Raw genomic sequence first — 24,276 nt, forward strand, 5'->3', positions numbered from 1 at the left:
GCTACTAAAATGCGAAACTTTCGCCAGAAAACTTTTCGTCCGGGCAAAGTGAATGCAACACTTTTGGCACACTGGCAGCATTCCCACTTGCAGGCAATCAACGTGGTGAATAAAAATTACAAAAAAGAAAAACACCCCAGCTGCTTGGAGCTCTTCACCTATTTATCTTTATCACCCCGGCTTTATCTACCGAATTAGTAGAAACTTCACACATCGCACGCACATCGCCATGGCCATAAATTCCAGTATTTGCCTCAAACTGAAACTTATGCGAACAACTGAGTAAACAGAGAGTCACCAGGATGCCAGGACTCCGGGATTTCAGGACATCGGGACAAAACAAAGTGCTAAAGGTGCGTCCCAACCATAAACTCGCCTTTCGGAGAGCTGAAACTGCTTTTATATCGCTCGGGGGGAAGCATTAGTGGACCGACGACGTTGAAGGAATCGCTAAAGGCTAAAGGAGTTAGGAAGGTAGGGAGGTGGAAAACTTCACCGAGTCGCAAGTCGCGGGAAGATCACCCTCTGGGTCTTCAGCATTCATTTCTGAGCCTTTGAATACTGGACTTTACACAAAACTTTTCGTTATTAATGGGGTAAATCATTTATATTTGCATTTATTACTCTCATTATCTTGGAAATAAGTTATGGCAAAGTTCTTGTCGAACTATTAACCCTTTGATATAATAATTAATTTCTTTAAATATTTCATTTTACACAGAAATCCTCATTAAACACAAAGAAATGATTTATTGTTAAATTAATTTAATGAAATTTAAAAATACTAATATAACTAATTTAAGAACAAATCTCCAACATTTATTAACATTATTTTCTTTTTATTTAATTTTCATAGTCATACTATTTGAACATCTAAATAAATAATTCTATTTATTTTCATTTCATATTTTATACTTTTTAAGCTCTATTTAATTTACCAATCCCCTTTAAATAGTCTCTATTTTCTGAAGCAACCCCTTCTAAAACGTAGAGTATCTCAAGAACTATTGAAATAAATACCAACAAATGGGCCAAAGCGTCATTCGTGCTCCATTTCCAAGTTGCCTTCGAAACTTTTGCGTTGCACTTGCAGTGCACTTCCCTTCGCCGCCCATTTGCCCACCCACTTTGTTGCCATTTTTTGTTGCAATTGAGAGGGGGAAAAATAAAAACACTAAAAAACAAGAGAGAACGTTATAGTCGGGTGCCCCGACTATCAGATACCCGTTACTCAGGTAAAGGGAGTGCGAGGGAGATGGAGATAGAGATAGAAAACGTTGATCACGCATAACTTTTTAACGAATGGACCGATTTGAAAAATTTCTTCTACATTTCGATAGGTATTGATAAACACCATAAAACTGCATTTTTACTTTTCCGAAATATTGAAATTTTTAAAATCGTATATAAGGGATTGTGGGCGTTAGAGGGGGCGTGGCACTCTTTTGAAACAAACTTGCGCTGCGTAGGAACTCCTAGAATCTGCATGCAAAGTGTCAATCTTCTAGCTTTTATAGTTTCCGAGATCTCAGCGTTCATACGGACAGACGGACAGACAGACAGACGGACAGACGGACAGACGGACATGGCTAGATCGACTCGGCTAGTGATCCTGATCAAGAATATATATAGTTTATAGGGTCGGAAACGCTTCCTTCTGCCTGTTACATACTTTTGCACGAATCTAGTATACCCTTTTACTCTACGAGTAACGGGTATAATAAATATAAACAAAAAACATAGTGGGCAGGACAGGGGCGTGCGATAAGCCAAGCACACAAATAAGATTACAACGCCCGAGCAAAGCAGGGGCAACAATAATAAAAGCGAAAGAAATACTACCACTAAAAACGCGAAACCAAAAACTTTTTTTAAATGCAGTCAAAAGCAAAAGTTCAAGCTAACCAAAAAAAAAAGGAAAGGAATAGAAAAAGGGGGAGCTGCTAACCGAAATGAAAATAGAAGGCAAAGTTAAAACCGCCGAAACAAAAAATTATTGAGAAAGCGTGAAAAGAGCGAAGAGAACTTGCCAAGCGAAAAGGCAGTGAAAAATTGTTGAAAGCAAAGGGCCAAGTTAACTAGAAAATGGCCAACGGCTAGAGTCATCCAAAAATGGCGCCAACAGAAGTAGCATCCGCTAAGAAAGTTAATCCTCCAATCAGTTGCAGCTCTATATTCCACTTGTTACAAAGACACAATGAAAAAAGCCCAGTACTTTATAAACATTTAACAATATTTATTGGAAAATCGCTAGATTTTTGAAATCACTTTTAAAAGCAAAAATAGGTGTCTAAAAGTACGCAATAATTTATTTATTTATTTATACCCATATTTTAAAAGTGGCACTCCCTATATTTTCTTTGCACTCTAAGATAATTTTTTTAAATTAAACAAATTACTTTAACATATTTAAATCCTCTACAATTTTAAGATCCGAAAAATAGGTTTCATACGTATAATTTTGTTTTAATATTGGAAATATTATTATATAAAAGAATATAAATTTTACCGTTTCAGTTTGTAAGGAATGCAAGCTATTTCCAAAACTTTGGGATACTTTTTCATGGTGCAGTTGAAAGTACTTCGCAATTACACAGGCCAATGCCGAAAATGGTCCACAATTGACCAGCAAATTGCCCGAAAATTTGGCCCACTTCCCTTTTTCCCTCCCCCTAAAAAAAAGGATAAGGGAGGAGTCTCGAAACAGGCCTTGTGTCAAGGACAAACGTTTTGGGGACACAGCGAGCTCAGCTGGGCAGGTTGCCAAAAACAAAAAGCCAGAAAGCCAGAGAAAAAATATAGAAGAGTTGCTCCTGTTGAGCCCCAAACATTTGGCTGAAAGATAAATGAGAGTTGGACTTGCAGCTGCTCCCCACAACTACAACTTCTGCTTCCTCCTTTTTGGCCACACGACGACGACTTTTGGCCAAGGACGACAAGGACATCATCAACACATGGCCGTAACGGCTGTCGCTGCTGCAATTTATGTAAATTGCGGGCTAGTTGAAATGGGGAGAGAGAGTTGAATGCCAAAAAGGCGAGATCAGAGAGTTAAGCAATTGCCACTTGCGACAACGCTGCGTATGTGTGATTTCTCTGGGCCCTTTTCACTTTTCTACCAACTGCAGGGCTGCAAATGAATTTCAATTTTGCATTTCGAAAAGCATTTTCCCAGGGGGCGTGAAGTTTTTCAATTAGTTGACCAACTTGCACTTTTGCCGCTCGCAGGCAAATTGTTTCTTCTTCCTCTTCATTATTTTTTCCAGGCTGAAATTATGCAATTCATTTCCAGACCATGTGAAAAGTTCGAGCGCCTGATAAAATCATATTTTTCAGCCCTGAAGTTATGCTAATTGTACAGGGCGATAATCAGGGGGAAATTTCGCATTTTAACAAAGGGGCTCTTTCGAATATGAGATTCTCTTATAATAGGGGAGAAATGCATGTATTTCTTTTGAAGGGGAGAAATTGTGCAGAAAATTATGCAATAACAACTTGGGAGGAAAGTTTCGAGTTGATTGCCCTTTCTTTGAGGGCTTGAAATAAATGTTTACAGTTTCTAGTGGTAGAAATTTCTAGAGATTTTTGAAATCACGTTTAAAGACGTTAAAAGTTTGCAGTTAAAAAGGAATTGAGTATTTCAGATTCAAAAATATTTTGTAGCATACTTTTACGCAGCTATAAAAGTATTTTAAGGCCCTAGTGGTTTTTGTAGCATACTTTTAGACACCTTTAAATTTTTGTAACCAATATTGTATTAAAAAATCCCTTTTACTGCTTTATATTCCGCGACAAATCCCCAACTTATCCGATCTCACATTAACTCATTTCCCGCTGCTGTCACTTGAATGTAAAAAGAGACACTTGTACAATTTAACTAAGCACAGAAGCCACTTGCACAATGCACTTATAGCCCACTATTCATTTCCCAGCCACACCACTCGAGCACCACTGAACCACCCACCCAACCCACACAAACCACCAGACCAGACCAGCCTTTAACCCACCCACAGCCCCTGTGGCTTAAGTCGCCACCGCAATTTAAATAAGCTTAAAAGCGCAGCGAAGACTAAAAGCAAACTTGACTGAAATGCATTTTCCCCGCTCGCTTCTTTCCTTTACTACCGAAAAAAGCAAAGAAGGCGGGGGAAAAAACCAGAGATTCGGGAGGGAAAAGAAAAAACGTGCATATTGAATGCCAAATGAGCGATTAGCACTTGTCGCCCTGTTGATGCCTTTGGCAATGTTTGCCAGGATGTGACGATGATGAAGGAGCTAGAGGAGCCACCAGGATAAAATAAGCAGGGGGAATCCCCATCCCCCTGTTTGTTGGTTTTTTCGTGATTGCGCTTAAATTACACTTAACACAAATTCCATTTGAATAAACTAAATGCACTGCACAAGCAAAGCAGACACAAGCTGCATATAATCAGCAAAGAAAACTCATTAAAATGTTTAATCAGCAAAATGGGTTGTAAGCCAAGTTGGCTGTCCTAATGGCGGACTACGCAAATTAGTTATTTTTAATTGCAAGAATTTTACAGAGATTCATTGGGGGTGATTAATTAGTATAAAATATTTATCATATTCATAACTGATGATTTTCAATTGATTAACGTTAATATGCAGTCAAATATAAAAAATCAAGTCTAATGAACCAGATTTCTTTATCAAAAATATTTATCATTAATAATATAAATGTGGATAATATTTAATATTTAAACAGAATACAATTAAATTAACATCTTTGTAATTTTCATTAAAATGTTTGACTTATTAATGTTGTATTAATGACATAAAAATTGTCAAAACGGAAAACTTCTTTAATCCGAAATTTCCTCACGCATGTGATTAGTCTAATCGACTTGTAGTGCCCCAAAGTATTTGGTAATTCGACCGCAAAAGCCTTGAATGCAATATCTTTGGAATACACTAGGATGTCAGACCACAAAAGCGTCCTCTGTCGGCAAACAAATCATCATGAGGAAGCCCAGAACCAATTGCCATTAATGCATGCGAAGGGAAAACTACTGAAATGGGTGAAAACCAGAGAGAGATGGTGAAAGGGGAGAAATGTGGAAATGTAGAAATGGACATGTCGTTGGGATGGTAAGTGCGCTGCTTATTGACAGGCTGGACTTTGGACTTGGGACTCTCAACTGAAAACTGAAAACTGGTGAAAGCTGGCCACTAACAAGACTCTCGTATGTGTGCGATTCTCGTCCCAACACGACGACAGTTGTCTAATTAAAAGCCAACAACAAGAAGGGCAACCCACTGACTGACTGACTGATAATGCCAGCCCATAAGGAACCGGATATGTCACCAGAAATGGGATCCGTTCTTCATCATCAGCAAAATGCGATCATCATCAGCAGGCAGCAAATAAAATTGCCAGCGATGATGGCAAACATTAAATATTGATAATAATATTTTTCCACCTACCAAAAGACGATGCTCCTTCTTCGCACTCTGTTGACACTTCAGTTTCGGTTTCAGTTTCAGCTGCTCTCCTGTTTCCCCGACTTAAAGTTTAATTAAAACTTATTTCCTGCGCTCGGGCACGAAAATGTTAATTAAAACGATGGTTCAGCGCAGAGATTGCCTCACATTTCGTGCGTTTTTCCCAGCCAGCATAAAACGGATTTCGTTTCGCGCGCGGAATTTCCTTTTTGCTTTTTGCCGTTTTTCCGATTTTCTATTTGTAGGTTTTTTTTTGTGATTTTCCTGTGCCAAAAGCGTTACGATTTTCCAGCCATGCGACAGGATGAACGAGCGGCGGGCATGTGATTCGAGTGGCTCCGCAAATGCAGGACAAAACTGCACAGGAGACAGAATGAGTGGAAAGTGCAGGAGTCTCCTACGAGAGCGAAAACGAAACCCGAGTGGAAAATGCGAGTGCGGCTCGGAAAATGTGCTCGTTTTCACTCCAAGTTGAGTCGCGTCGTCACACGGAAAACGTTCATAAATAAAAGGCCAAAAAACGGTCGACTAATTGACGTATGCAGCGCAGCAAACAACACACATATTGCCAAAGAAACTACGGTTAAGAGTAATTTTTTCCGCGGCTAAAACGAAATTGGTTATTTGCGTGCGAAACGTGAAAAGTTCCCCAAAGGCAAGGCTACGTAATTCCTGGTAATGGCTCATAATAAATTGCCCCAAAAAATACAAAAGCTTCGAAGGAGCGAAGGGAACGCAAATAAGCGCAAAATGGCGAAGCATAAAAACTATAACGATTGAAAACAGGGGGGAAAATGAAAATACTTGTGCTGGGGAATCGTTTGAAAATTGCATTTTAATATGTGGAATAGGAGGAGGTTTCAGGTTCCTCTCTTTGCCTCTATACAATAAATCAATGGCAAGTCAATTCTCGGGAAGCAGCCACGAATCGCTCGCAGAAAGCCGGGCCAAGAATAAATGACTGCAAAAATCTAGATATACTTAAAAGGCACACACAAAAACCTTTAACCGCCCTGTGCGAACTCAAACATATTGAGCTCACCTGCGAATGGCTGTCAGTGATGGGAAAAAACAATAAAGTGGAGAAATGGGTGAAACATCTACGACTTTCTAAGCTTAGAATTTAGTAATAAATTTAGATTTTTCAGTAACTTAATGGAAATATTTAAATGTATTGCCTAAAAGTATGCAGTGATTAAATAATAGTCGTCTTCCTGAATAAATTCAACGCAATTATGAGTTAAAAATATATTGATGCATACGTTAGACACCAATTTATGTTTATCCCTTGTGAAAAACAATAGTTGAACAGGTATGAAAATTATAAATCTGAACATTCAATTCTAAAAAAGAGAGAATAAAGTTCAGACTAATAATAAAATCTGAAAAAATCTAAAGATAAATAGTTCCCATCTCTGTCTGAAGCTACAAAGTCAGGAATAATCAGGAAACTCTAAACCAGGTGAAATCCCTTGGCTGAAAAGCTCACACTCATTAAACAAACAGAAGCCTTAAAGTCCCTGGGCCAGTTGAATGGCTCAGAGTTGGAAGTAGTTAAGCAAGTTTGGCAGTTTAAAGTGGCACCAGCTTAGACTGAGACCATCTACTCAGCTGCACAAAGGGCAGTATTCACATGCTACATCTCAACCTATAACTATACCTCTACCTCCATCTCAATCTCCAACTTGAACTCCAATCTCATCCTTCCTCCTCTGCCGGAGTCAACACTTCCGGGCGGAACTGAGTGCATCAGCAGTTGACAAGCGACAGATTAGCTTACAATTACAACAAAGCTGGCGCTGAAAGGTGACTAAGCCGATGATGAATAGTAACTTGGCAGTGAAGACGACGAAGAGTCCACAAAACCCAGAGACTGAGAATGTGGGTTAAAAGTAAATATTTGCTCAATATGTGAGTGAGAGCGAGTGAATAAAGTTCAGTAGGAGGTGAATATGGCCAGGAAAATCCAAGGAAAACTGCAATACCTGGATTTCCAGGATTAATTATTGGCTACAAGTAATACACATAAAATGCTAATGAGATGGCTACTTAATATCAACAAAACGAGGATAAAGGTAAATGTTGGTATTTTGTGTGGGTTTAGGACTGATTAGAGTTACAAGGTCTTAATGCTGATGAACTGGCAATAATTGAGATTTTAGATTAGGATGTGGTAGAAAAAGTTATGATTTAGTGCATTAGAAAAGAAATTAATAAAAAATTAGATGCTAAAAATATAAATATGCAAGTAAATTAATTAAAATAAACCTAAGGTTAACCTAATGTAAAGGTTAGATTTATAAAAATTAAGCAATAACATATATAAATTAATAATAAGTCAGATAATAAATATTTAAATAAGCAAGTGAAACGATCTAAATAAAATGCTTAGGTTGTATGACACCTAAGGTTAACCTAAGGTTAAGGTTATATAACAATTTAATAATAAATTTAACTATAAATATATGTCATAAATAAATATATAAAAAAAGAGAATACATAAAATGCAAATTTCATAACAAGACACATGCTTAAATAACAAATAAAGAAATATTATAAGTCATACAGATATAACAGTTTCAATGGACTCACCTAGAGCTCAACAATCGTTCGGCTTCGGCGGCGGTCATGTCATCTGGAAGGCTATCCTCCCGTGGAATCGCCGCAGCTGGAACCGCAGGAGCAGCTGTTTGCAGCGGAGGAGCAATCGCCACACTGTGATTCACATGGACCTTGATCACCTCATCGACCACGTCGTCGATTAGTTCCACATCCAGTATGTCGCCCTTCAAATGGTTGATGATATCCTCTTCATCTTCTCCGGCGCTGGTATCCGCATACTCCAAATCCTGCAGCTCCAGTGATCCCTGGGCCGGAGCTCGTCTTTCCGGAAGGACAGGAGCCTCCTCCTCATCCTCCTCCCGTTGGAGTTCTATTACCTCCACATACTCAACTGCGAGATGCTCGTCCTCCTCCTCCTCGGCGAGATCCAGTTCCTCCTCTTCATGCGCATCGATGGAGGCTATGGGGGCAATGCCCTTGATCAAGGCCGAACGGGCGGGTGAGCAGGGGGGCGTGGACTTGGCACTGCCGCCATTTTGCTCCTGATTGTTGCTATTCCTTCGCCTTATGGGTGAAACCACACCAACGGGAGGGGAGCTATAAACCCCTCGATGGAGTGGGGAACCCTCAACACTCGAGGAAGTGGGCGACTGTAGAAGAACCCCTCTTGAAGGAGCCACTGGCTGGGACTCGGGCAGATCCGTCTTGATAATGGCATACACCGTGCTGGATTCCTGGCCAAAACCATTGGCTCCATGGAACTTGCGCTGCATATCGCTCACTTTGGCTGTGTCGTATAATTCCGCCTCGGATCCATAAACCTCGCGACTTTCGCTGCCATCGGGATTCAGGCGATAGCCCACATCCACGTAGTTCAGGCTGTGCGGCTGCTCCTCCAACTGATCTTTATGATCGTAGGATGGATTCAGCTTGGCCTTTAGTTCAGGAGTGGATTCATTGAAGCCACCTTCATCCTGACTGGTGGTGGATATAATGCTCGGTGGTCGCTGGCCAAGACCGGCGGCTGGCATGTTAACCGTGATGCTGCTGCGCTTGTTGGCCACTCGCTGGGGAGATCCGTTGGCGGAGCCAGGAAGGTTGGAATGTTGCTGCTGCTGCTGGGTGTTGTTGGCCAATGCCGGAGTTTCGTCCACAGATTTGCGACCTGGAAAAAAAATCAATAGGGAATAAATTAATATTTATGTCTGGTGAAATAAAAGAATAAATATAAACTATTGTACAGAAACGAACCTAACTTTCTTTTATATAATCCTTTTCTGTGATAATATTTTGATTTTATAATTTTAATAAATAATTTTTTTTCTTGTTTCCTCTTATTTCTTTGACATATCAAATCCTTATATGTGATAATAGCCATCTTTCGGTTTAGATCTCTCAAAATATATAAAACCAACTTTAAATTTTATTTCCTATACCAAATATATTATTCCTGTATTATAACACCCTCTAAAATAATTTCAGTAAACTTTATTAAACTCAGAAATTTCGTTTTCAAGCCACATCTTCTTTCAACATCCTTATAAGATCTGTTTGCATATTGAGAAGTAGATGAACCCGCTCCGAATTGGAACTTCCATTCATATGTAACTCGAAATCGGAGTTATCATGCATGTGCTGCTCGAAAAACTCCTGATATCTCTTAAGTTCCGCCTCCAACATATCCTTATTATCCAAATCCGGTTCGCCACGCAGTTCTTTTCTGATCAATTCCATCAGCTTGATCATACGTTGTCGGGCATCTTCAGGTGACTTTCGATTATCTGAATTCCGAAAGGCATTGGGTATTTTCTTTCTGGGTAAAAATCTGGCTGGTGAAGATAGTGAGCGACTTTTGTATACTTGAGCACAAGTGGAGGAGTGATTTAAGCTGAAATTAGCCTTATGGTTTAGGAATATCTGGTGCATTTCCTCATCGCTGGTTGTGGGAATGGAACGAAGGAGTTGTCGTTTCTTACACACTGGTGATTTGGTTGGGGATTCGGTGGTTCCTCCCGAAGTACGACGACTATTCGAGTAGGAGTCCCAGTACTCGGAGGTCCGCTGACCACTACAACCACATGAGGAAGTGGAAACCGGTGGAGCTTGAGAGGATTGGGTTAAATCACAGGAACGTTGCATTAGGGTGGCCGTAGTCAAAAGGGAGAGGTTCACCGATTGTTGAGCCACTTGATTCTCAGAAAAGTTTACCCAAATTAAAACCTCCGGCGGTGGCTCTTCGAAAATTCCTGTCAAACGCCTTTGGTTCAAGCAAACGATAAAATGACTCATGTAAGCGTTGCGCATGCGCAGATCATAAATGGTATTGCAATGCATGGTGGTCAGTTTATTTAGCCACAACCATGATATCCTGAATTCCGACGATCCTTCGCAGAAAACCTCCTCGGGGCTGGGTGAACAATCCAGCATGAGTACAAAATCATTGGAAAGCAAGGAGCTATTCTGGTCATTCTCCTCTTTGTTTCTAGAAGTATTTAGATCCCTGCTAGTGGTTCCACTTTGATGCAAACTAGTGCGACTTTCCACATGCTGAACATGAGTGGATGAAGTGGTCAACAGCAAACTAGCATGACTATTATTCTTCCTTCGATCTCGATCATTTCCCACCACTTTTGTATCTGGCATTTTGCATTTACCTTTTGTGTATTTAATTTTGTTTTTACGATCAATTTTCCAAAGATGTCAAAGGCAAAGATACCTAATAATATTTTCCTTTCTGAGTCACAACAAAATATTGTGACACTTTCAATGAATTTTTTAATTAATCGTCCGCGCCATTATTTCCATTTTCCTAATTTATTTATTTATACACAAATTTGCCGGGGGAACACGACGCGAATGCCTTAATGGATCAGAGAGCTAATCGCAAGTTATATCTATATATACTTTTGGGACTCTTCAGACTATTTTCGTGTGTAGGTGCCGATGCTAAAGCTGTCAACGGAAGGCATAAATATAGCCCGCCTCCAAATACATATAAACACACATCTTTAAATTGGACCTTTGGGGATCTTTAGACTTTTGGTGGGGATGAGATGGAGCAGACAGGCGACATTCTATTTTTTTTCGGGGGTAAAACGTGTAGGCATTTTCCAAATTGGCATTGGAATGTCTTAGAAGTTTTGTAAGTTTGCCAATTATCTTCCGCGTGCATAAATGAAATATTTAAGTTATTTTACATATTTTTTAGTTTATTTTAGGTTTTTAATGCAGACTAATTTATCTTTTTTTTTACTACTTATACCAACCTCGACAGGCTTGACAAAGTTTTCGCAAACTGAGACACATTTTTGGTTCACTTCACTAGCACTTGTTAATGTTTTGAAAAACACATGTTGTGATTTGGGTACTAAATATAAGGTAATACATTTTTGTTAAAGATAAATAATATCATAAGACTTTGTCCTAAGTTTTTATATAGTAACCATGATAAAAAAAAATGTTAGAGTAAATTATTTTTTAAAATTTTAAAAAGGAATAATTTGAAATTTGGTAAAATAATTTAATACAATAAAATATTCAGATTACAAGATAAGAGATAAGATTTTCTGCTAATTCCCACGAATTACAAGATAAGAGATAAGATTTTCTGCTAATTCCCACGAAATTTCTACAGTAAAAACCATATAATTTCTTAGGAATTTCAGAGAATAATTTAGGTAATAGAAAAGAATACAATGCTATCCAGATGACTGAACGGAAAATTAGCGATAAATATTCAAATTCTCCTTTGGATTTTAGCAGATTTTCCCCACTAAACAATAATTTTAACAAGGAACTTCTGAGAATGAATTAATAGAAAATATTATCCTGTTATTCAGATGACTGAATGGATAATTAGCGATAAATATTCAAATTCTTTTATGGATTTCAGCAGATTTTCCCCAGTAAACAGCACATTATTTCGAAGTAAAGAGAAGCCTGCCACAGACATGATAACAAAGCCAGGATTTCGGTTGCTGCCAGTTGACCGACCACAGGAGCCAAGGACCGAAGTTGGCCAGCTGGCTGTGGATCTGGTCAAGTGCACCCTGGCGTATGCTTAATGCCAATTAGACATGCGTGCGCTTTTAATTAAGAGCAGAGCATCATGAATACTAAATGCAAATTCAGGGGAATGAGGGGAAAGAGCAGCTGGCGAAGGCCAATGCGGCGTATGTGTGATTTCTGCTTCTGTTTCGGTTCAAGTAAATAAACTTGATGAAAATTCAAGCCAAATTCTGAAGGTCGCGAGTTGAGTGGAAGGCGGAGAAGGCAGGCGTAAACAAACGCAATTGAAATCGATGAAAAATCGAAGGGGAAAACTGAAAATCACACTTTTTTTCTGTGTTGTATAATGAGATGCGAAAATTAATGAAAACCGGGTCCAAAAATAAATGCTTTGCCAAAAAAAATAGGAAAAAGAATAAAAACAAAAGCAAACAAAAGACAATTAATGAGAAGTAACAAATGGCAAATCAGAAAAATCAGAAAAAAAGGGGGAAAGCGAAATGGGGAAAAAGTTTCCAATAAATCAAGGTTTATAAATAACTTGCGCAGTAATTAAAGCAATGAAAATGAATAGGAGAAAAATGCAACTACATTTTAGATATCAAATGCCTTCAATCGATTTGAGTTTGTTAATTAAGAGGGAGAAAAAAAGGGAGGCAATTGCTTTTCCCTTTGAAGAACTACGAAAAAAACTGAAAAATTTGCCTTGCAAAATGCAAAAATAATTGTTTGAGTAACCACAACAAAGCAACAGCAAATTAGAGAAGACAAAAACAGGGAAAAAGAGAAGAAATGTCAAGACAAAAAACGGAAGTTGTTGTCAAAATGTGCCAAAATCCAGAGATAAGAGTGGGGAGAACCCCGAGAAGAAAGCTGCAATATGTGGGTAAGTCTGAAAGTCTGATGATATAGTAAGTCGGCTTTTTGTGTGTGCACCACTGGTAGTTAGGTCAACTTTCAAAAAGTCCTGACAATGCAGATATGCATAATGAAAACCCAAACGAAACCAAAACAAAGGAGAGTCTTAAATCTCTGTGGCTAAGAAAAAAAAAAGAGTAGGAAAGAGGGTGAAGCAGAAGGAAGGGCCTCCTGCATGTCCTGCAAAATAGCTGAACGGGCTAAACTCCTGGAAATTCATTAAAGAAAATATAAACAACAATCTCGGACGACTGCACAAATATTTCAAATTTCATCTCAAGCTAAAATGGTATGCCATTCAAACTGATTTCCGGAATGTTTGAGGACATTTCTTGTACTTTTAAGTGCCAGCAGCAGAAATGTCTTAATATAAAACAAATAAAATATAAACTGACAGAGAAAAATATTTTGTGGTCTTAAAATAATAAGAAAAAATTCCAGATGACTAAATAAAATACTAATAATTTAGTTTTCGTGTTTTTAAACAATATTTATAGTTAGCTAGTTAAAATACTTTGCATTCTAAATGGATTTACGGAATGTAGGAGTAAATTTCTTGTACTTTTAAATGCCAGCAGAAAAAATGTCTCAATAAAAAGAAATAAAATAACTGACAAGAAAATACATTTTAATTGTTCAATAATAATAAACAAAAATGCCAGATGACTAATTACATTTATGATATTTTCTTATTTAAAATTCTCAAGAAAAATCCATAAGAAAATGTTTTTGATTATATCACAACAAAATATATTCACATTTATATTTTTCTAATCCGAAGCAAATGATTTAAATCATTCTAAATTAACTTTGAATACCTGGGGACACTTCTTAGCCCCAGGAAAATATCTCAATGTAAGTCAGAGAATTTCTGTTGGCCACATTCCTTCCTGTCCAGCAGAAAGCAACAGGCAAAAGAAATAAAAAACAAACAACACTGAAATATTTTACAACCTCTGAATGGCGAATGGCGAAAACTGCAAACACATGACAATTGCAAACATTTTTGTTGTGGCATACAATTTCAAATTTGAAAATAAACTCGACAAGGAAAGGAGAGGAAGCCAACGACGAAAGTGTTTGAGAAAAATGTGAAGAAAATAAAATATAGGAAAAGTTTAAACGGCTGTTGCCATGCCAAGAAAAAAAAACAAGAACAACTCTTTGCCTCACACACATGTTAAGGAATTTTCGTGAATATTTTTTATTTGTCGCCTCGCCACAACAAAATGCAGTTCGCTGAACCTCCGCAGAAACAAAGAAAGGCTTCCATACTTTTTATTTCTCGATATCCAAAAGATATTCGCCAGATGTCTTTATGCACTTGGGTATATGTATTTTTTCCGCCATCAATTAACTCTTTTTAAAGCGAAAACGCCGCATAAATTAGGGTCACTCGGGCAGTTTGCAATTTAATTTAATTTTCGTATGAAGCCATTACGCAATGGGTAAAGTTTTAAATGAATGAATACCTCCGCAATTGAATTTATACTTTTTTATATAAACATATAATATATAAAAAAAGAGGATCGTCATTCTATAATAGCACTTTCACGTCGCACTTCAAGATCTCAACTGAAAGCCGGTCGTCACCGAACCATTCAAGACATTTCCAGACTCCGCAATCCGAGGATCTCTTATCAATCCAGGGAAGAAACAAGCCGAATCTTTCGCCCTCACGTGCCCCTTCGAAAATCAAAAAAATCGAACCAACCCACAACAATCATCACGCCCCTAGCTCATGGTTACTATATAATAACATTTCATTTTTCGGATCAACGTGCGCCAAATAATTTGTTTTGATTCGCACGATTTAACATTATCTGTGCTTTACTATATATATAAGAATTGTATTGTTTTGGGATTTCTTCTTTCGATTACGCGTTTGAGAATCTTTTTCTTTTTGGATTTTTTCTTATAGCGAAAGTTCTTGCCCGCTTATCAACGCGACATCAACTGAAAGAACGGCCGCAGAAAATTTTCGCCTTTTCAGCAAAATGAGAGAGCGGAAAATGGGTATATAACCGAGAGATCTGAGCGATCTGACAGATTAGCAGAGAGAGATCTTCGCTTTATATATAGTACGTTTAATTTTTGGGGCCAGACATGTGGCAGCCAATTTACAGGGTATTTCGAGTTGATTTCGAATCGCTTTTTTGTACGAGGGCCTCCACTTGTCAAGCTGCCAGATTGCCAAATCCGCAAAGCGAAATGTTGGGAAAGGCCAGAAATATTCGAGAGAATCAGTCAAGTGTCGAGACAGATTTTTCGGCTAGTGATATCTAATTATAAAATTAAAGGAAAATAGACAGGAACGAATTTCAGCTGTGTGGAAAAACGACTGTATATTTTTTTTGGAACCATAATTTATGCGGAAAATCTATAAAAATACCAGTTTTATGGCGCTAAAGTTCAAGCAAACAGCGGGCTAAAAATCAATTTAACTATTGCATTGTGGGTATCTACACATGAAAAAAATGATGACCAAAGTAACCGATGAAAAAGATTGTTTTGGAAAAAATAATCGATCAAATATAGGTTTGTAAACAGAGAAAAATTACAAAATTTCTAAAAATACCTAAGAAGTTTGTAATATATTATAAAAATAAAATTTCCCTCTGTGTATTTGATTACTTAGACTTCACACAGCGTTTGTGGCGATTTCCAAAGAATTTCCTCTCTCTTGCGAAATGTCGCCTTGATGATTTTTTTGATGTGAACATATTTCAGCGCATTTTCGCAATGGACGTCATCAGTTTGGTGTGAAAAGAAATGAAATGAAAACTGAAGGAAAACTACAAAATAAACGGGAAAAATGCGAGAAGACGTTGGGTGGTCAAACGGGGAAAATAAAAGAAGGGGAAGTGTCAGCAAGTGGCTGAAAACCCCACGCGCCTTTCATTAAAACTTGGGATCACTGAACTCTGGCGATAAGGTAGGTTGCTGTCTTTAAAATAAGTGTGAATTAAAACAATAATATATTATTCGGTTTTACTATGTAATTAATTTTTCCCATAGAAGAACAAGACAAATTTGCTTGGTTTTACTTATATATTTTTATATATTCTTAAAAAAAACTATATTTTTAAAAAAAAAAAACTATTTTACTAATAAATTACCAAATAAATTTAAAATTCACAGTTAAAATCGAAAATAACTGTAATTTTGGACAAGCAGGGCAAGCAGTGCTTAGCTAGTGGCGCCATCTCCTGGTTGGTAGAGCGGACTATGGTTTGTAACCACACTATAGCAGTAACTCAAACCATGTAAGTCAATACAATGAAGCAATGTCACAACCAGCAAGGACTCAAACCAACCATTTGGAAAATTGCACTGAACAAAAAGCAGAGCAAGATGGAAAGTTGCCTAATCAAAAAAGTTGCTGAAGGTATTTTTCCAATTATAATTGCGTTATTACTCAAAAATGATTTAATTATTTTATCCCCTTTTTAATATATTAAATAGATAGATTTAAAAAAGATTTCCCCGCTCAGAAAAATATTTAAATTGCCATTAAGAATTTAAAATTCAGGTAATATTAAGATAATATTTGTAGCTAACTGAAATGCCTTTGTTTTCTTTTCTGTCTGTCGGTATTTGTGCTTCGTATGCCGGCTCTTTGTGTGTATGCGTTGTTTTTGTTTTGCTGTTTGCGTAGGCGTCACACATAAACACAAATGCAGTCGAGACCCCCTCTATAAAACCCGCCCTCTTTCCACCCAGTCTATTCATAACATATTATCAATATTTGAACGGCTTTTAATTTGTGATAAATAATACCTTCCGTTTGGGATTAACAGAAAATATAGAAATAAAATATTTGTGCCCCTCATGTTTCATTGTGCTGAAATAAAGTGGAGCACAAGAAACTTTTGGCAGGCATAATTTACAAAAACAGGCAGACAGAAGCACAATGCGCACTGAGAGAAAAATAATTCGAAATGATTTTGAATGTCTATTTGATTACTTTTTAAAATTAAAAACCATAATCCGAAAACATAAAACATTAATTATGATCCGTAATTTAAGTTTTAGGATTAATTAAAAAAAAAAATACTTGTTCGATGGATTTATGTTTAATAAAGTCGAATTTTAATTTTTTTTGTAAAGTTTTCTTTAAGTGCATTGTTTGGTCTTCTCCCCCACCTGAAACCCACCCGTCTTTCTTCCGGCGTCGTAGTAGTTTTTGAGTAGTATTTTCCGTGTTATTTATAAACTCTTGAATGTGACAGGCGGGCACAAGCCATTCAAAATGTGCCATGCAGCACCGAAGCCTAGGCCTTCTTTTCGACTCGATGTTTCTATTTCTCTTCATTTTATTCCCCATCCCTGTTTTTGGCCCCCCAAATGAGTCCATGCTCCCCATTCATGTGTTCTCGTCATGTCTCGAGTCTGTCAGTCGGTAAGGGTATGGCTATAAGTACGGTGATCTCTTAAAAAATATAAATGAATATTACCAAATACTTGTAAGCCAAAAACTAGGATTTTCTACATGAAGTAATATTATTCCAAAATATACAACATCAAAATGTTTAAGTACAAATGAGAACACGTTTAGAGACTTCACTGTACTTAAGACATAATGTTTATAGATCACAAGGAACCCATGAGTGTCTGCAAATTCCCGTTTTGCATACAGATGGCGCTAAGCATATGACGCTTGCTGTGTCAGCAAAAACGACAAGAAAATGCCGTAAAAAATTTTATTTGGGCTAAAGAAAGAGCGCAAAAATAGAAAAATAGGGGGAATAGGGAAAACATCGACACTCTTCTTGAAAAAGAAAAGAAAACTCGGACTCCATATAACGCAATTGCAGACACAACCTACCCCAACTTAAACACATAATCCAATCCACTTAATTCCATTTCGCCCTCCTTCTCCACTTTGCCCTCCGATTGCCTTCTCTCCCCCTATAAAAGCAATGAAATCAATAAATCAAGGTAAGCCACGCCCCCTTCATGGACACAACACTGCCATTTATGAATTAAAAAGAGTTCCAGAGACCGCAGTTCTTCGCATCGCATCGAACAGATAAGCAATCATCAGCAGAAGCTCAGAACTCGAGGAGTCGAGCAGACAGTAGAAACAGCAAGGAAAGGAATGCGGATTTTGATTCGTATAATTTTTAAATACCCTTTTAGATGAAATAATCAAGATTACCAAACTGCATGCAATATTCTTAGTCATATTATATTTTCTAGTGCCAAATTTCAGGTAATTAGCATTATAAAAGCAGACATAATATTTCAATTTGCCAACTATATGTTAAAGAGCAGAAAAATAGTGGGCAGACGGCCAGAATTTCTGTAATTATCGTTAATTATAAAGTGTTACAGGAATAGCTTAATTTTACAACAGCCAACAACAAAAAAAAAAAGAATTGAGTTGATAATAAAATTACATAAAAATATGAATTAAAAGATATAAAATAAGAAATTCATTTACCATGGTATAAAATATATTTGGGTCGCTTGTTATTGAAAATATTATATTTAAGGGTCTACATTAATATTTCAATGAATAAAAAAAAATTGTTTGCATAGTTTTGTTTTTAAAGATTTTATTAAATTTTATTTTTTTAACATTATTTTACTGAAATAACAAAACCTGAAGTGGCAGTTGGTCCTAACTCAAAGAAATTTCCCCCACTATCCCAGCAATCTTGATTGTAAAATCATATTACCTCCCCGAAAGGGCATCGAAATATGGTATCTATGGGATACGCGACTCGAACTGAGATTCAGAACTCTGAGGCTGCTGGCGGAAGTGCGGCGTGCAAATTCCAATTTTGTATTCAGCAGCTGGGATGGGATAGTGATGGTATGAGGAGGAGAGCAGCCACAAGACCGAAGTGAAGGCGACTTGCGAATGGAGGCAGCCGAAGTGCAACGCATCATTGAATTCTTAATCTGGCATTAATACAATTTTATGTATGGAGTCGCTAGAAGAGGCCTACGAGGAAGAAGAAGCAGAAGAAGACCCCTAAGAAGAGGGGGCGGCGGGCATTGGGAATCGGGAATCCCAACAAAATCCGCAAAACGCCGACGAGCCTCGGACCATGAAGATGGGCGACGACAGATTGTGAGCATTGCACTCGAGGAGGAGGATGAAGTGCATCAGGGAAGAGGAGCAGGAGGAGCTAGAGGCACAACGCTTGGAAATGGAATGTTGTCGAGCCGTTGTCGTTGGGGGCTGCATTTGATATGCCTGCTGTGTTTGACCCATATTGGAATTTGCCTCCAGAGCACACGCAGAAAAAATATAATTATAATATTATTATCTTCAAAACTCAGAATCTAATCCCCTGCTAACAATCTAGTTTATACCCAATTTTAAAATTCAAGTCATTTAATAATGAAAAACCTATAAAATATTAATCTAGATATCTTACAAAAATTTATAATATATTTTACAGAAAATAAAAATATACCATAAAAGCAATAAACTGAAAGGACTATTTCAACCTATTTCAACCGTATTGAAAATAGTTTTAAAAAATTCTACAACATTATAAATATTTCATTTTGGTACAAGAAGTTGAAAGTGATGTTAGTTTAATCAGTTTAATCAGATGTTAAATATTTCATAACAATTTTAAGAATTTCTATGACCTATTTTGTTTTTAGTAAATATTTTTTTTTTATTTTTATAGGAAATCAAAATATAGTTTTAAATGGTAGAAGGGTTTCTATTATAAATGTGATTAAAAATCTATAGAAAGAGGTAATTGGTTTTAAGTACAATTTTTAAATATTTAGTTATAATTAAATGTTTTTTCTTCAGTGCATAAATAGCAACAGAGTGGATTTTCAAGGGGGAGCTTAGAGGAACGGGAAGGGTCTTCGTCGGTGGAAGAGCGGAGTTGGGGCTGCGCACAAGTCACGATTTGTACACCGCTTAGAAAAACTTGTAATGAATGTGGGATGCAATGAAATGGAATGGCTGGGGATGAGCTGGATGGATGGACTGAGGGGAAGCAGGAGGAGTAGGGAACCCGAGGGCCAGTGGAGGACAACAGGAGGCCACTGCACAATGAAGTCGACCTGGCAGTTCAGCGCACAAACACAAGCGCATAGCACATAGAATGTCTAGAAGGTGTTTGAACTCGGTGCAAAACAGCAAAGTTCAAAACTTCGAAATGAAGGAAGTTTGAGAATGCCCTAAGACGAGTTGCTTCTGGTTGGTTCCTGATTCAAAAAGGCCATCAATTATGTCTAGAGAGGAAGGAAAAGGAAGAGCCCATAACAAAATGGAGCAAACGGGAAATTAGACCTTCTCTGGGCTGGATTTGTAGAGCTTTTCCGGTGGTGGTTTTATAACATAAGAAAGATAAGAAGGAACTACTTTTATCAAGCCCTATAATTTATACAGATAAGCTTAGATATATCAGCCTAAAAGATGATTCATTAAAATTTTAGGGGTTGTCACCTTGCAAGCCTTATCTGCGGGGTTTTTTAGACTTTTTGTTTAGAACTTTTCCTTAAGGGCAAGTACTCAACCTAACAAAAAGTCGTCCAAAACAAAAAACTTCATATGAAAAACAAGGTCAAAAAATTTTGTTTCATATGAAGTTTTTGTTTTGACGACTTTTTATTAGGTTTAGTACTAGCCCTTAAAAATGATTATTTGTTATGAATTTCTATCAAACAAATGTTTTTACGAATATAAATGAGAACTGTTTGACTTAATGAAGACTCCTTGCCTTTTCTTCATTATTAAATAAGATCAGAAAAGCGATTTGATTATTATAGCAACAAATTTGATTTTGCAATCTAACTAAAAATAGTCTACCTATAATATATATTTATACGAAAACTTCTTTCCTTTTAATCATTATTTAATTAGATAAGAAAATCGATTTAATTATCATTACAAACAAAATTAATTTATCTATCTATTTATAATAACTTAAATTACTTTCAAATATCTTTTCTATAAAAACTCACCTTCATTTTCGCTGCGTCGCCGCCTGGGAACACTGTTGTAGTTGCTGCCATGGTAGTACTCCATCTCCGACTTCTCCGTGGACTCGTTCTCCTGCTTCTCATCCTCGGTGTGAACCGGGGACGAGGGTCCCGACGAGGCACTGGCCACCGGTGAGCCCGATGTGGCCGAATTGGTGCTGCCACTGAGGCCATTTCCTGAATACTGACCATTTCCGCCGGCTCCACCATCCAGGGATCCCCTCTTGGCGGGTTGGATAATATACGAACTGGTGGGCGAGGCGCAGGACGAGGGCGTGGAGCAGTTGGTCAACGGTTGCGTATCCTCGATGAGATCTACGGACTTCTTTCGGGGTTTCTCTGGCGGAATAGGTGGATCCCCTGAGTTCCTCAGCAACTCCTGCTGCTGCTCCTGCATCAGGGATCTCTGGAGTACAGCAGCTGACTTGGCAGGAGGAGGCGGAGGCGAGTTATCCGCCGTCTTTGTGGGTGATCCTCGCACCGCATTGAACTTCACCGGACTCACATTCTTTGGCTTGACCGCCGGAATCGGAGGCAATGGCGGCGACTTCACAGGACTCCCGATCTTTCCGCTTCTTGGTTTGATTTCTGGAGGAGCCTGCGCCGTTCGCATCGGCGGATTGGGACTGGCATTTGGTGTTTGGGTCGGCGGTTCCATTGCCGGCTTCGAAACCTTCTCGCTATCCATTATAAGTCCAGTTCCTGGCACTGTACGTATGATATCGCAGCGATTTAGATCGCTGTGCGTCCTTGTGGTTTTGGTTTTGGTGAAATGCGAAGTCCACTTCTTTTGCTTCTCAATGAGTTCCCTTGAATTGAATTTCCTCTCCGGTTTCTCCGGCTTATCAACACCTCCGCCTGAGTTGGCAAATAAAGCACTCACTGATCCTCCAGCTGGTGGTGTTATGGGTGCCACTTCCTCCGATTTAGTGCGGGATATATTATGCTGTGGGTACTTGACCACCGAAGTGGGAACAACTTGGGCCGCTGGTTCAACAATAAATTTGCTATTGCTCAAACGTTGCTCGGTTGGAAGAACTCCATTCTGAGCCACAGTGGCGGCATTATTATTGTTGTGAACTAGGGAAACTCCCGAGGGAAATGGGGTTCTCCTTTTTGGAGGCGATTGTGAACGATCCGAGGAGCGTGAAGATGAGCGATCCGAACCGTCGCATAGATTATCCTCACGGGAACCACTTCTCAGGAGGCGCGAACTCACATTCGAGTTGGACTCGACTCCCAGTTTCTCGAACAGCGCCCGAGCGTTATTGAATCTCGCCGAATGGGATTCCGTTCGTACCGCCGGTGCTCCTGGAACGGCGTGGGCGTGATGGGCAGCTGCAGCGGCGGCGGCAGCGGCGTGAGCGGCGGCCACAGCAGTCAGCTGTTCCACAGGCTGAATCTCAATCGGTTTCCGCTGGAAGATATTGGCTATCTGGCTCACCTTACCCACGGCAGCCGGAGTGGGTGCATGGTGCATCGGTTTCTCCATGATGGAACTGCAAAGGAATAATGGAAAAATAAGTTAGATATGTTTTAAAAAATATTATTATAAATATATGTTGAGGATATTTGGGTTTTGAATTTATTTTACTCAGCGATATAATTTTTTTAATTTTGTTTAGGAATATACGAATTTTTTCTAAAATATTAAAAAAATTTAAATAGATTCAAAGTTCTCTAAAATTCTACAATTAATTATTTTATGTCTTTAAAATAGTTCTTATTCACCAAACCTACTTTGCGCCATCTGCACTATGTCACAATAAATTAAGTTAACAAAATATGAAAATTATGTGATTAATTAGAAATTATAGAATCCAATTTAAACCCCTAAAATTCTATAATAATTGAGTTACTAGTTTTAAAATCTTTGTTTCATACCAAACCTATTTAACATCATCGTCACTAATTCACCTAAATTATCTCATTAAACAGCTTTTATTTTGTATATTATTTATTATTGTTTCATACATAGCTATAAAATGGTTTTTTTTAACCAATCCATTTTACACCACCTGCACTAAATCACAAGAAATATTTAACAAATTATGAAAAATTATCTCATTAACTTTTACCACGATTTTCGCTCTTTTTTCCCCTTTATTATCGGAAGTCGTGTATATTAAGAGATCCCAGTTATCTGTGATAAAAATTCCACTAACCGCACCCTAATGGCCAAACTGATAAAATCGATGGGGAACGGGAACTTTTTTTTACATTTATTGCCGTGTTACCTTTGCCATTTTCTTGCTCATCGATTTGACTGACTTTCGCAACGATTTTCACCTTTACTTTCAGCTGTTGGCGATTTTTATGATTTTTCCTTTGTTATGCGTCTGTTTGTTATTTTCTGCACATCAAACACAATTAAGGCTCCATTGATGGGCCCCCTAATGTTTCTGTTGTTGGATGTGTGAAAGTCTTTGAAAAAGTGAACAAATTTCAGTTGTTGGTGCCTTGGCTTGGATTTTTTTGGTGAGAAAGAGAAGGCATTGCCATATGGTAGGCGATTGAGGGGCTTTCTTCGCCAATCGAGAATCGGAGAAAAGGCAAGAAAGAAGAGAGGGCCCGAGAGACCCAGAGAGCTGTGAGTGGGGAATGTCGGTTTATCGGCGACATTGAAAGCGATTCACTCGGTGGGTGTTGTAGGTGTAGGTGCCTCCATATAGCTGATAGGGTAATGGTTACCGTTATCGGTTCGGGCGGTATTTGTATTGATTTACGAGTTGGGCTAGGTTGGTTCCACAAGTTGCCCTACTGGCAGGAAAAAATACTACGTTTAATTGCCTTTATATTTTTACAACTAACGGAAAGAAATATTCCTAAGACTTTATAATAATAAATTCACCCACTTGGATGAAAAGTAAAAAAAAATGTGGTATTCAAAAGTATGCAACAAAATATGTTATATTTGGAAAACACGTTCAAACAAATCCTAGCAACACCACTGTAATTTTAAAAATGTATTCTAATAAATAAATATAACTAACATTTAACCAAGCTATAAAAGAAAACAAAAAATCAGCTTTTCAATTAAGAATTTTTTTTTGAATTTTAGGATAGATATATGTTTGAAACAATTGCCATAAAGTTAACTAACAGCTGTTCTATAAGATTTTCTTAGATTTTTAAATCCTTTAATTCTCAACTAATACCATAAAGATTACTCCACTCAGCCGAAAATAACCACCCCCCAATTACACACCTAAAAACAAAACAAAGTTCTTCTTTATAATCATAACCTCTTTTAGTGGATTTATTTTCTGTGTGTGTGAAAAAAGCGCAGACTATCTGAACTAAGCAGACAGTCGAAACTTATCGCAAAGTCAATAAGAACAAGAGCCTAACTAGCTGGAA

The 24,276-nt window shown here is 37.9% G+C and overlaps 2 protein-coding genes and 1 long non-coding RNA gene across 17 annotated transcripts in view; 1 reads left to right on the plus strand and 2 right to left on the minus strand.

Moving 5' to 3' along the window:
• Spn (protein phosphatase 1 regulatory subunit spinophilin) overlaps positions 1 to 24,276 on the minus strand; it is a 61,208-nt gene that overhangs the window by 13,451 nt on the left and 23,481 nt on the right. For 13 of the 15 annotated variants that reach the window (XM_017156155.3, XM_070215814.1, XM_017156161.3 and 10 more), the window contains exons 3-4: positions 20,899 to 22,415; positions 8,056 to 9,190 (exon numbers count right to left, since the gene is read on the minus strand). In XM_017156155.3, coding sequence (XP_017011644.2) covers positions 8,056 to 9,190; positions 20,899 to 22,408 — 2,645 coding nt within the window. In that variant the 5' untranslated portion in view covers positions 22,409 to 22,415. Of the gene's footprint in view, positions 1 to 8,055; positions 9,191 to 9,276; positions 9,528 to 11,291; positions 11,369 to 20,898; positions 22,416 to 24,276 lie in introns of those variants that run through there. The other 2 variants (XM_070215818.1, XM_070215817.1) reach the window with 2 other exon arrangements.
• On the minus strand, positions 9,499 to 10,744 carry LOC108067229 (uncharacterized). The gene has a single exon (XM_017156163.3). It carries the CDS (start codon positions 10,666 to 10,668, stop codon positions 9,538 to 9,540), a length of 1,131 nt encoding a protein of 376 aa, XP_017011652.2. The 5' UTR covers positions 10,669 to 10,744; the 3' UTR covers positions 9,499 to 9,537.
• LOC138913214 (uncharacterized) lies at positions 15,212 to 16,132 on the plus strand. Its single transcript, XR_011418871.1, has 3 exons — positions 15,212 to 15,489; positions 15,590 to 15,886; positions 15,970 to 16,132. It is a non-coding gene; the product is annotated as an uncharacterized lncRNA (long non-coding RNA).

Source organism: Drosophila takahashii, chromosome 3L (assembly GCF_030179915.1).
Source record: "Drosophila takahashii strain IR98-3 E-12201 chromosome 3L, DtakHiC1v2, whole genome shotgun sequence".
Lineage (NCBI taxonomy): Eukaryota > Metazoa > Arthropoda > Insecta > Diptera > Drosophilidae > Drosophila > Drosophila takahashii.